Genomic DNA, 12,362 nt, shown 5'->3' on the forward strand with positions numbered 1-12,362 from the left:
GCACAGTAAATGCCGAAGTTGAACCGCATAATTACTTGAAGCGTGGCGCGGTACAGTCTAGCCAAATTCAAGGCGGCTTCCAGTATTGTTCAGACTAGAGAATTTAATGAAGTCTTAATTGAAACACCAGTGCAAACAAGCAACTCTAGATACAGTTGGCGGAAACGCGGTAGATGACTTCTACCCTCAGGAAGGGAATGCTTGCACCCCCAGTGACCTGCTTGCCCGTTTCAGTCTTCTAAAATCTCTTCACTGAATCTCGTTCGATTTGGCTGATAAAAGGCATCTGGCTACAGTATGAGGAGAGTGCAGGTTTTGTAAGCACCCCGGGCTTTCACCGAGCAGTACTTGTGCATGGCGCAGAGGACTTCGAATTTGATTCTAGATTCCAGCAGGAGCCTGTGGAGTGTTTTGGCACACAGTGCTTTATTTTCGGAGCTTGAGACTAAGCCAAGCCATAATCAAGGAGTTTGATTACCAAAGCTTGGGTTACTTTTACTCCTTATTGAGTGTGTAATAGCCAACAGTAGGTTGTACCTGACAATTAAGTGTGCGCATGTGAACCAAGACTTGCTGGTCTTTAAACTGTAAGAGCAATTTGAACTGTTTTCAGCCTCCTGGGACCAGGTGTGTGGTTGACCAGTAGAAGACAGACATGTATATTCAGAGCTCCCAATCTGTGCTTTTGCCTATAGGTAACATTCCATGCTTTCAGTGTGCATGTGTAAACCACTGTGTCTAATCATATGTTGGTTCGCAAAAAAACAATGCATTCTGTAAAAGTTGTTGCATATTGCAACCACGTTTACCAAATGCATTGTAGGAACATAAGGCCCTTCGTGCCTGAAGTTTTACGCTGTCGCCAGTACACCCCTAAACATAACTCTGTAACTTAACTGATTTTTTTTCAGGGAAATAATTGTGGTTAACTTGCACTGGTTCCTCCCGTGCGAACATGGCCCATAGTCTAGTATTTATCTGTGTTATATAACATGGATTAGTCCCGGTGTGCGTCAGAGCACTTTGCAAAAGAGCAGTTACAAATACATAAGCACTTTAAGTTTTAACATTACATTTTCCTTAGGTCAAAATTCGAGTTACAAGTTTCAAAACAGCATGACTGTATTTCTTTGAGGTTTATGTAAAGGCACACTGATCGTAAAAAAATCCATAGGGTGTGGCTATGAAAACACATTGTCTGTCTCTTCACTGACGGGAGCGCCTATTGCCATGGAGTCGGCACCAGTCCTGGCCTAGGCTCACCTGCCCCCATATTGTCTGCAATGTGGTTTTTGAGGTTACTAAAATTATTTCTTGTAATGCCAATATGAAATGAAGTCACATTTTGCTGCGTGTTTTTAGGTCGAGCCTAGAGCCAGCAGCAAGCGCTGCTCTGCGAAGATCTGTGGTAGTTAAGTACGGGAGAGAAGCACCGCCCACTCACTCCACCCCCATATTTTTCATTGCCTCGTGTCTTTGTCCTTTGTAAAGGCTGCTGTCTGATTCCTTCATAGGCTTCTTAGTCCCTCCTTGGTACGGCCATGTTGTCATTTGTAATGTCCCATGGCTACTGGCCCCTTTACTTGGTTGTTACACCGTAGTTGAACTATTTGTTTAGTTTCCTGTTCCCGCCCCCCTCTCGTTGTCCGTGTTCGTTTTGTTCCTGCCCCCCTCCCACTGTCCGTTGTCTCGCAGCGGCCATTGACTTGCGCTTGGTGACCAACGATGGATGACGTTTCTCCCAGTTCTGTGGTGGTGTTTTAGCTATTGTCTTTCATTCTGCAATTTTAGTAGAAGTGAGGGGTGTGCAGAAGATCTTTGGGAAAGCCTGGCGTCTGCTACTTGTTGGTTCCCAGCTTTGGCCTGCAACCCCGCGTGTAACCCTGGGAGTGAGCGAGTTTAGTGTTTTCGAACACAAACACCCGGAGCGAGCGCTGCGCTTCTCTGTCTTGGTTGCCGCTGCCATAAAAGACCAGAGCTCTCTAAATGTACGCCACTTGCTCAATGAAGACGCGCGGCCGGTCAGCACAGCAAGTGAGAGCGCCAGGGGTAAGGAGCTACCCAGAGCACGGGGTCGCCGCAGGGCACCGCAGTACACTGCCCAGCCAGCAGGAATCACCTGACGCCCACCAGCTACGGACGCAGCCCGAGGGGTGAGTAGAGCGCCTACCCTCCAACCCAAACCACATTCCTTGTGAAATTACTAAATCTTCTCTGGTGAAACTCACCTGTTTAATCTGTGAACGTCTCCTCGTCTCTTAAACCGAGACGTTTGAGGGATTTGGCTTCCTGTGCCGAAAAAACAAAATGGAAAATGTGTAACATTAGTCTGCTTCTAGCGTAAAGCTGTTTCAAAAAGTAGTGCAGTAAGGAACGCTACTAGTTTCAAGGCAGAGATATGAGGCACATGTTTCCTTGCCAGATTGCATGCTGCAAATTCTCTTGCTGAGAGGGTGCATGGTTGGCTTTGTTTACTCCGTGGCTTTCCTCTCCTTACTTTGAGTTCTAATACAATAAGCGCTGGTGTCCAAACGTTTGTTTAAAAGCCTGCAGCGGGCGCTATCGAAGGTCAGGATGCCAAAAATTAAGGCTGCATAGCCTTGATTCAACCCCGTGCCTCCTCAATCCACCACCAGGCACTCCCTCGTTCTTTATCTCACTTTTTCAAGGTTCCTTTTCATCACTTTATCACAGTTTTCCTATGTTTCTCTTCGTCCATCTATTCCCCTTGTGTGTTTTTCTCTCTATTGTCACAATAATTGCCATTAGGCCTCACCTGCTAGCACTGGCTCAAATTAAGCACTGCATGGTATAGGAAAAAGTAAAAAAACAAAAAATATTTGACATGAAAATAAATATTTTTTGCTAGTGTAAATACATTTTGTATTTATTTGAAAAAAATCTGCAGCACTATTCATTTTTGGGGGACTTACTCAAAATCACCAAGAGATTGCACAGATGACAAGTTGTATAGTTGGCCCCCACCCAACAGCTTTTTTAGGGCTGGGGGAAATATGCATTTTACTACTTGTGTCCCCATTTTAATTGTATCTACTTGTATACATTTTCTCTTGTAGAAAAATTCCTTCTCCTGTACCTTAAAAACACATAGGATCGTTTGGGCACGTTTTTAGGTTAAACGCACAATTAATCTGATCATAAATGTGAGTGCATATTTAGCGCAGGAGGTAGCATTGAGAAGATTTATGAATTCTCACAAAGTTGTAAAATTGCTCTGTGCCAATCATTCACAACGAGCATTGCAATGCAATAAGTCTCGCATTAAGTTATTGGCATTGTAAATGACAACGCCTTTTATTTATGTTTCAAAAACCAAAACATAAATAAAAGGCATTGTCATTTACAATGCCAATAGCTCAAACTCGCGTATATGCGAGACCTGTTGCATTGCAAATGCTTGTTTAGACCGAGGCCAGATTAGTATCCTGCCTTTAAATGCACCAAGATGCTTTTGGGCTTTAATCTCCAGACCACACATTGTCAGTATGACGTATTCCGCTGTCATAACCTTTAGGCTGGGGTTGGAAACGACTTTCCCAGGCTATGGGTCAGAAAAGCACCAATAGAAATATTATCAGCCACACATTCTGTTAAAAACCGGTTCCAGTCCGGGTGGAAACAAGTGCTACTAGAGGTGGACAAAATGCGCCAGATCCTGGGTGTATTCGCTCTTGTTAAGAATATTATTGGACTTTACACTGAAATTAGATTAAAAAAATGAAAGCAAAAGAAACAAGTAAGCCTGTCTGCACTGTGATTGCAGACAGCCAGGATCAGGCTGCTCCTGAATTCAGGGTAATGGAAGGGCAGATCCAAACAAGCAGGCGCCATGAAGGCACTGCGCAGTGTAGATCAGAGTAAAAGTGTGGAATGAAAAATAACTGTAGAACAAAGGTGCATTTGCAGAACCACTGCTGCTTATGACATATACTAAATCAGTCCCACAGTCTGCAAACCAACATTAGTAAACTATTTAAGAAAAGGGTTGCATCTCCAGACAAGCATTGGCAAAGTCAATAGCTGTCGCTTTTGCGAGAGTTAGAGCTATTGGCATTGTAAATGATAATGTCTTTTATTCATGTGCTATGGAGTAGAGTGGATGTATGTGGTGGGTATTGGAATTATGTGAGTTGGTTTGGAGTTGTTAGTTGTGGAATTGTGTGGGGTGGGATAGTGTGTGTGTGGAGTTTATTTGAGTAGTAGAATTTTGTGGCATGGTGTGCAATGGAATTATGTGGATAGTTATTATGTGGTATTGATTGTACTGAAGTTATTTGTAGTGGGATTGTATGTTGTTGAATGTAATTATGTGAATTTGTATTTTGTGTTGTGGTGTGTAGTGGAGTTTAATTATGTGGTGTGCAGTTGAATTTTGTGGCATGAGGTGAAATTATGTGGATTGGATGTATGTGGTGTGTTGTGAAACTATATTGTTGAGTTGAATTATGTGGTAATAAGGGTTGTTAAAAATCTAAGCATTACACAAAGAACTCCTATACAAAAGACCACATGCCCATTCAGCGGAAAATGGCGGGGGAGCAGTGTGTGTCTCTGTGGCAAATTGTGCACATTGTTCCAAATATGACTGAAGCATGGTGCGGTATCATAATGCCATTTAAAGAAAGGACCTTTTTCCTTGATAGGGCCACTACATTTGTATTGGGCAACTAGTTTCACTACAAAATAGTACAGAAACAGTAGACATTGGATTGTTGTGCGATTTGTCATTTGTGCTTCACACAAATAAAGTGTCTTGGTCCTATTTAAATATTTCCATCAGACACCAGAATTATAGAACATAACGAGCCTCATTTATACCTTCTTTGCTGCTGATTTATTTTGAAATATTTGTAAAATTCATTAACAAGTTATTACATTTTTGTTATGCATTAGAAAACATGTAACACTTACCGGTGTATAAACAGAAGAGGCCTGGTGCCTTGTTCTTTTGCTCTTCTTTGTCTGTAGTCTCGTATGTCCTGGTTGTGGGTGTGCCAAAAGCCACAGGTAAGAGCTGGCTTGTCAGGCAGCTGGACAGGGTTGTTGGTGGTGATGGCTTTGTAGTAGATGCCGCTGCTTTTTAAGATGGTGTGGACTGGCAAGATGCTGTTCCCTTTAGCAGAAGTGGTTTGCAAGATACAAAACCGTAACGTGATTGAAAGGGCCTAAAGAGGAATGCAGGGGTTTGAGAATAAATAATGACATAGGGTAAAACTGACCACCATTGGGGGCATATGGGTTATGCGCAGGCAGTAGTTGGGTAAGTCGATGGTTCAGCAGTCCTTTAGCTACCGTCTGAGCCTGTTTCTATATTGCACTTCTGATGTTCGACATTCAACATACTTGAAAGTATAGTTGTTTGATATGTCACAGCTTCCTTAGCATCCACAGTAATGATTCGGAAGCGCTTGCTGTGCATAAGTACTGCAGAGGCAGGATTTCTTTGTAGAACACTTTTTTGAGAGTGGGGATTTATATGAAAAAAGTTTACATATACAGAATAGGAGGGTCAAAGTTTAGCCACCAACCCTGATAGAGACGGTTGCTTTGTGGAGTAATGCATCTAATCCACAGATCTGTGTTTGACCTCATGGTCACAGCTTTGAATTCCAGTGAGCCACTCTGCCTTTCATCCTTCTAAGGATGATAACATAAGTACCACTGAGTTGGTTAGCAATAAATATCTGTTGTCTGCCAGTAGCACCAAGAAACCTCCTCCGGAATGAATGTGCGATCTACAAATTGCAGTCTTTAAATACGCCAATTATGTTGTGAAGATATAAAATGTATGGAGGACAAATCTTTTCATCTCTTAAAAATAGATAAAACCCCAATCCTAGCTCATTCTTCCCAGATTCAGAAGAGCCATACATTTTATATACACCTCAAAACAGGGACTGTGCGTTTAATAGTTTTCACTGTGTAGGGTTATGAGAATTATTTCAGTATCGGATTTCTGATCATGCATATTAGAACATAATTTACTCATACTGTATAAACCAGCAGTGTTTGCAACAAATTGTTTATGATAAAATATCTGCAAATTAGCCTTGTATTCCCTAGATTAAATCCAAGATTCTTCTGCTGTTGATGCATTGTTGGTGCCAGGGTGCACAGGGGGATTGTGCCACTCTGCAGCTCTTACCTGCCTTGTTGCCATGGTGAGGAGCCAGAAAGGATATGATCAGTGAGATTTCTATCCCAGTGCTCAGATTACAGCTCTCCACCCAAAGGCTCCGACTGCTCCAGTGCCACATAGCTCAAGATCTTTGTAGAGCCAAAATATTCTTTCCAAAACACTCATGTTTTATAATGTTTGCACCACACTTGCATGTTATGTTATGCAGATATGTAGAGCATACTGTCACCAGAGAAGGCCTAGTGGCACTACTCAAAAAGACAGGTCTTCAGCTTCTTGCAGTATTCAGGAAGTGAGGAGGAGGCTCCGATGTGTAGTAGCAGGTCGTTCCATGCTTTAGGAGTGATGTAGGAAGACTTTACTGCTGTATCTGGTTTTCTGTATGCATGAGGTTTGTGCAGGTATGAGTCCGGACGAGCGGAGGTGTCTGGAAGGTTTGTGAAAGCAGATGCAATTGTCAACGTGTGCTGGGCCAGGGTTATGTAGTGTCTTGAAAGTGTGAGTTACAAGTTTGAATTGTGCTCATTTGTGAATTGGGAGCCAGTGGGGCACCTTCCAGAGTGGTGTGATGTGAGTGCGGCGTGGGAGGTTGTGAGTGATTATGGCTGGCAAGTTCAGAATGGTCTGCAGTCTTCTGGTGAGTTTTGTTATAGTTGATCCCAGCATAGAGGGTATTCCCATAGTCCAGCCTGCTTGTGGCTAGGGTGTGCATGACGGTTTTCCAAGTAATGATAGGGAGCCATTTAAAAATCTTCTTCAGTATCTTCAGGGTATTGAAGCATGATGCGTTGTCGGCATTGACTTGGACGGTAATGTCGGATTTGCCGTCTATGTTCTTGGTGTGGGTGGTAGTGTTGGTCCAGGCTCTGTTGGCCACCAGGTGGCGTCCCATGGTGATGTGCTCTTTCCGTAGATCACAATGTCAGTCTTGTTGGTGTTCAGCTTTAGACAGTTGCTCTTCATCCAGAGCGAGATTTCAGTCATGCAGACATTGAACTTGACCTGGGTACTGGATGGCTTGCCCATGAGGGAGAGAATGAGTTGCATGTCGTTGGCGTAGGAGAGGACGTAAATCTCGTGACAGCGGATGATGCTGGCTAGAGGGATCATGTATGTTTTGAATAGGGCTTGGCTGAGGGAGGAACCTTGGGGAACTCAGCCGATGATATTACTGGGGGAGGGGTCTGAGTTGTGTGGTGCAAGGCTGACTGAATCGGTCCTTCCGGTCAGGGAGTATCCATTGTAGTGCATGTCCTTGGATTGTAATATGGTTTAGGCTTTGGATGAGGATAGGATGGGCAACTGTGTCAAATGCTGCTGAGAGGTCCAGGAGGATGATGGCAGCCGTGTCTCCTCTGTTTAGAGTCATGCGGATGTCATCGTGGCAGCTATGAGGGCAGTTTCTGTGCTGTAGTTGGGTCTGAAACAAGACTGATTAGTATTGAGGATTTGGTGGTTGTTGAGGTGTCTGTCTGATGATTTTCTCAAAGACTGTGGCCAGGAATGGGTAGCAGGGAGATTGGTTTGTAGTTGGCGGATGTTGAAGGGTCCTCGGAGAGTTTCTTCAGCAATGAAAGGACAGTTGCATGGTTACAAGCATCTGGGAAGGTCGCGAAAGAGGTAGAGGCATTCAAAATGGATGTGGGCATAGCACTGATGGGTTGCAGTCCTCTGGAGTAGACGTGATGGGTCAGGGGTCTGAGGACTCTCCTGAGTGGATGTACTTCATGGTGGCAGTGGTTTCTTCTGGGGTAATGACAGACCACGTGGTTAGCTTTGGTACTTTGTATAACACCAGGAGGTGTTTGGTGAGGTCTGTCGGATCCGAGTTACAGGCTGAAGTTGCTGTAAAATGGCAGTGATTTTGTTGCTGAAGAATTGAGATGATTGTTGCAGAAGTTCTGCTAGCGAGTGATTGGGTTGGAAGTGGCCAATCGTGAGGTGAAATCTTTCACAGTGGCAAAGATTTCTTTGCTTCTGTTGGTGCAGGAATCAATGCTGTCTGACGGATTGGTGTATTTGCTGGTCCGGATCATTTGGTTGTAACGTCTCTGGGTCGATTTGAACGTGCTCCTGTCTGCATTGTCCTGGCTCGTTCTCCATGGCATCACTCTGCTCCTCACACTGTCTCCAACAAGCCAGATGAATTGCGTAACATAATTTAGATTTTACTGGGGTGTACTATAAAATATATTTTGCAGTGACCCTTCCTATTTTGATAACGAGAATGCTTCTCACTATATGCATCCACAGCTTTTATTTATTATCGGGTTATTAGCTTTGCTGCAGGCCGTCCTCTTCTTTATCGGCCATGTCACGCATTCGTGTCTGCTCCATTATCCTTATACACAGCAGATCAAACCTGCATTTGTCCGGTCGCAGGGGATTCATTTTTCAAACCGCCTTAGTGGTCCTGTGACTTTGGCTGCATTCAAAGTTTGCAGTATACATTGTCTTAATAGGGTGTAATGGACCATTTCGGTAATACACATAATTATCCCGCTTCCATTCATGAAATGTCTTTCCTCTCCCTTGCTCAAGAACATATTTGATGTGGTCAGGCTGTCATTCTAATACCTCCCCCATGTTTACTGTGAGCAGGTCCCATTCCATACAGAGACTGGCTTTCGGGATGTGTTGGCGAAGGCAATGTAGTCACCTTACGTTCATCTTCCCTGAAGCCCATTCTGTGTCTGTATGGCTCAGATCTAGTTTTGGGTGAGTGCCAACTGAAGTGGTGCCCGGACACCCATGCCTAACTTCAGTACCGATCAACACTTTGCCTGAGACATTCGTGATGACTCTGGCTGTAGTGTTTGTATGTACTTCATTTTTAGTACCTTTCCATCAAATCACCTTTTCTGTTAATTTCCATAAGAATCAATGGTCTGTGATTCTTAACCTGTATTCCATGGAACGCTGGGTGTCTGCATTCACTACTAGGGGGTGTGGGGAGGCTCTGCAACTGCTTGCAAAATCAAATACTAAAAGAGTCATCAAATATAATTACATAAAAAAGCAAAATGTAAAATAAAAAATCCTAAAACGTTTGCAAATATGAAGGGTTTTGAAATTGGATGCTAAAAATTAAGTTTGGTATCTCTAGGATGATTTTTAGTAGCAGTACAAGGGACCGTAATCAGGATCTAGTTGGACAATCGGAGGTCTCAGTTGAAGCTCGGCTATGTGTGGACAGAAAGAGAGCATGTGTGAAGTGTAAAAAAAGACAGTGAAATGCTAGGGTTTAGCAGTCTCGCTTTATATTTTAGAAATAAAACTCCATTTTGAAAAGCTCCAACCTTAACATTAACATCAAAATTGGTGACATGTCTTTATGTATTTTTTTGTTTTTGAATGAAATACAATATTTTATAATTTGTTTATTTTTTCAAGCTATACTTGTTACTGTAGTTTTGTTTTTATTTTCAGGTTCATGTGGTAGAAATTGCTTAGGCTGGCTTCTCCAGCTTCCAGTAGTGATTCAGTGGGGTCCCCATAAGTCAAAAGGTTAAGAACCACTGTCCTAGGTTACTGATCTAAGACCCTTTCGAAATCCAGGGAGATTAAAACTAGCTAATGTGGCTTTTCTTTCAGCTTCCCCAAGAAGCAAGTTACTAAGACGCAAAAACGATATTCTAGTATTTTCGAAGAACTATTCTAACATGAAGTCATTATTTAAACATATTTGACATTTACTTAAAGATGCAGTGGATTAAAATAAAATTTCCAGACCTGTCATTTCACACCGCCAATGCTTCCGACCCGGGAGGTGCCTCCCTCCTACATTCTTAGGGATCTTGATGAGTCTTGCTTGCCCTTAAATACATGGGGATCTAATGAAGAATAGGCTAATATCCATGCCAGGAATTTTATTACGGTCCTGTTTGATGATTTTCGGCATGCTTCAGGTCTCAATATAATAAAAGACCATAATTATGCCCTGACGAAGTCCACATGTAGTGGACAAAACGCGTTGGCTGGTCTGTGTTATTCCTATGAGAAATAAAGATCACTTTGGACGTAATATGGAAAGAAGGGACTAACTGTGGAATTTTAGTTGTGCGGTGCACTTCACACTTGCATGTTGAACTTTTCGGATCCTCTGATCCCTTCTTGGAAACTGGGGGTGCAGTGGATGTGCATGCAACCTTGCTCTTTATAGTGTACATTTGGACTTGCTCTGGGGGAATAAGGAGGGAGGTGTGATTGCTATATAAGCTTGCTGTTTCATTGTTTTTCATCTCAAAGACGATACTATAGTATTTGTGAAGAACTATTATAAAAGGGAATTAATTTTTGTAACATATTTGGCATTTACTCATAGCTGCAGTGGATTAAATTAAAATTTCCAGTCCTGTAAGTGTATCTGAAAGCAGAAGGGGGCTGGGGCAGAGACATTGGAGTGATAGGCTTGTCTGATTGGTAGTATGTGGCTGACCTATCTCCAGCTCTACCTCACTCATCAGAGGGAACATTCTCATTAGTCATTCTTTTATTAAATTGCTGCACAACAGAACAAGGATCTTCTCGACCTTTGAAATGAAAAAGCACAAAGTGTTGCTGCAGATGGTCCTGGTTCTCACTGCATGTCTGTGTTTTTAGGTGGCCCTGTTGGTGGTGACCCCTGGACAGAAGGCATGCTCCATTGGGAACAGAAATGAAGGTCAGCCCCATGGAATTCCCAGCGCCTAAGAGGTATGCACCATTGAATTACACAGATGAAGATAGCCTTCCCGCCGAGGCTACACCCCAGCCATTGGCTGGTAGCGCCATTCGTGCTGAGGCCATATCGGAGTTGGACATCTCTATGACTCCGGAAAAGTTTGGCTGTGGAATCCTGAAGAGGCCAGAGGAGGCAAAGCTAGACCGAAGGAAAGCAAGTCGCCGACAGGTAAGCCCGGCGGTACAGACAGATGAATAAGTATTGTGTAGTTCCTAACCATTTTGACATTCTTGTCAAGGCAGTAGAAAAGTTCCTCCTGATGCAGCATTTTTCAGACTTCAATTCGCACAAGCCATTTTTCCTGACAACTTACATAATAGCTGCATGATTTGACGCAAAAGACTGTAATTGATCGTTATTCTGCTGCGGATTTTTAAAAACCTTACCCAAATCTTATGTTTTCATAAAAAGTTGTTTAGCTTTTGTCTGACAAGTAATAACGTATGATGCCCCATCAATACTAAAGATGTACCTAGACTGAATTGACCAAGCACTGGGAGCATCAGTTGATTCTAATTGCACTTTTCCAATAAGGACAGTTTGGAGGAACCTTCCTTACAAGACAGATAAGGCTTGCACTCCACAGTCTCCTCTCTCGATTTTGTAATGCTGCTTCTAGGTATTAAATATTTTCTTTCTTGACTGCAAGATGTACAGGAATAGGCATTCTGTCTTGAAACTTTTGCCTCTCACTTCTTCAGAGCTGCTCAAATACTGAAACTACTGCACTAACTTCCCATCTGTGCCAGATCGTATGTCTGGTTCACCAGGTCATTTATGGCTCCACCCCCACCTTCTTGTCTAAAACACTGGTTGAATCTGATCCTTTGCATCTCATGTTTCTCTAAATAATGCTTTTCATCTCTGCCATGCATTTATAAGGCCAGTACCGGGGATCACACTTTAACTTTTCTAGCCCCTTCCATGTGGAATACTTCATTTGGAAATCTTCTTTCTATTTACAGTTCAGAAAAAAACCTCAACTTATTTCTTTAAACAATGTGCTTGGCTCCCATATTTTTTGCTTGACAAACTTCATAATGACTTGTAGCGCCATGAGCCCCTGTGGGTGGTAAACAACTCCATTTTATTTACCGTAACAATGTCTCATCTGATTTTAGTGCCAGGCGGGGCAATTCTGTGGGTTAGAGGACAGATGGTTCAGTAGCTAACACAAATAATCCAAAACCCCAGTATTCTAAAAAGCATATAACCAAGGTTAACCAGTGCTACACTCCCCCCCCCCCCCCCCCCCCCACCTCCGGTCTCCACCATCCAGTGCAATGTTTAAAATGCCAAAAGTTACCTTCACAAAAAGGTTCGATCCAGTTAGTGTCATGAAGACATCGGCAATCGGAGATCTCGGGCAATTGGCACATTTGGGGGAGAACAGTTCCTCAAACTAGTCTCTCAGTTGGAGGTAGTGCAGGGTGATTACTGGTGCTAGATATGGGTTAGCACCCTAAGTATATTGCCTTG

At 43.0% G+C, this 12,362-nt stretch overlaps 1 protein-coding gene across 2 annotated transcripts in view; it reads left to right on the forward strand.

Moving 5' to 3' along the window:
- PPP1R35 (protein phosphatase 1 regulatory subunit 35) overlaps positions 1–12,362 on the forward strand; it is an 89,628-nt gene that overhangs the window by 20,867 nt on the left and 56,399 nt on the right. For both annotated transcript variants that reach the window (XM_085638045.1, XM_085638046.1), the window contains exon 2: positions 10,763–11,051. In XM_085638045.1, the coding sequence (XP_085494171.1) occupies positions 10,818–11,051 (234 nt within the window). In that variant the 5' untranslated portion in view covers positions 10,763–10,817. The remainder of the gene's footprint in view (positions 1–10,762; positions 11,052–12,362) is intronic.

The sequence above is a fragment of the Triturus cristatus genome, chromosome 12 (assembly GCF_964204655.1).
Source record: "Triturus cristatus chromosome 12, aTriCri1.1, whole genome shotgun sequence".
Taxonomy (NCBI): Eukaryota; Metazoa; Chordata; class Amphibia; order Caudata; family Salamandridae; genus Triturus; species Triturus cristatus.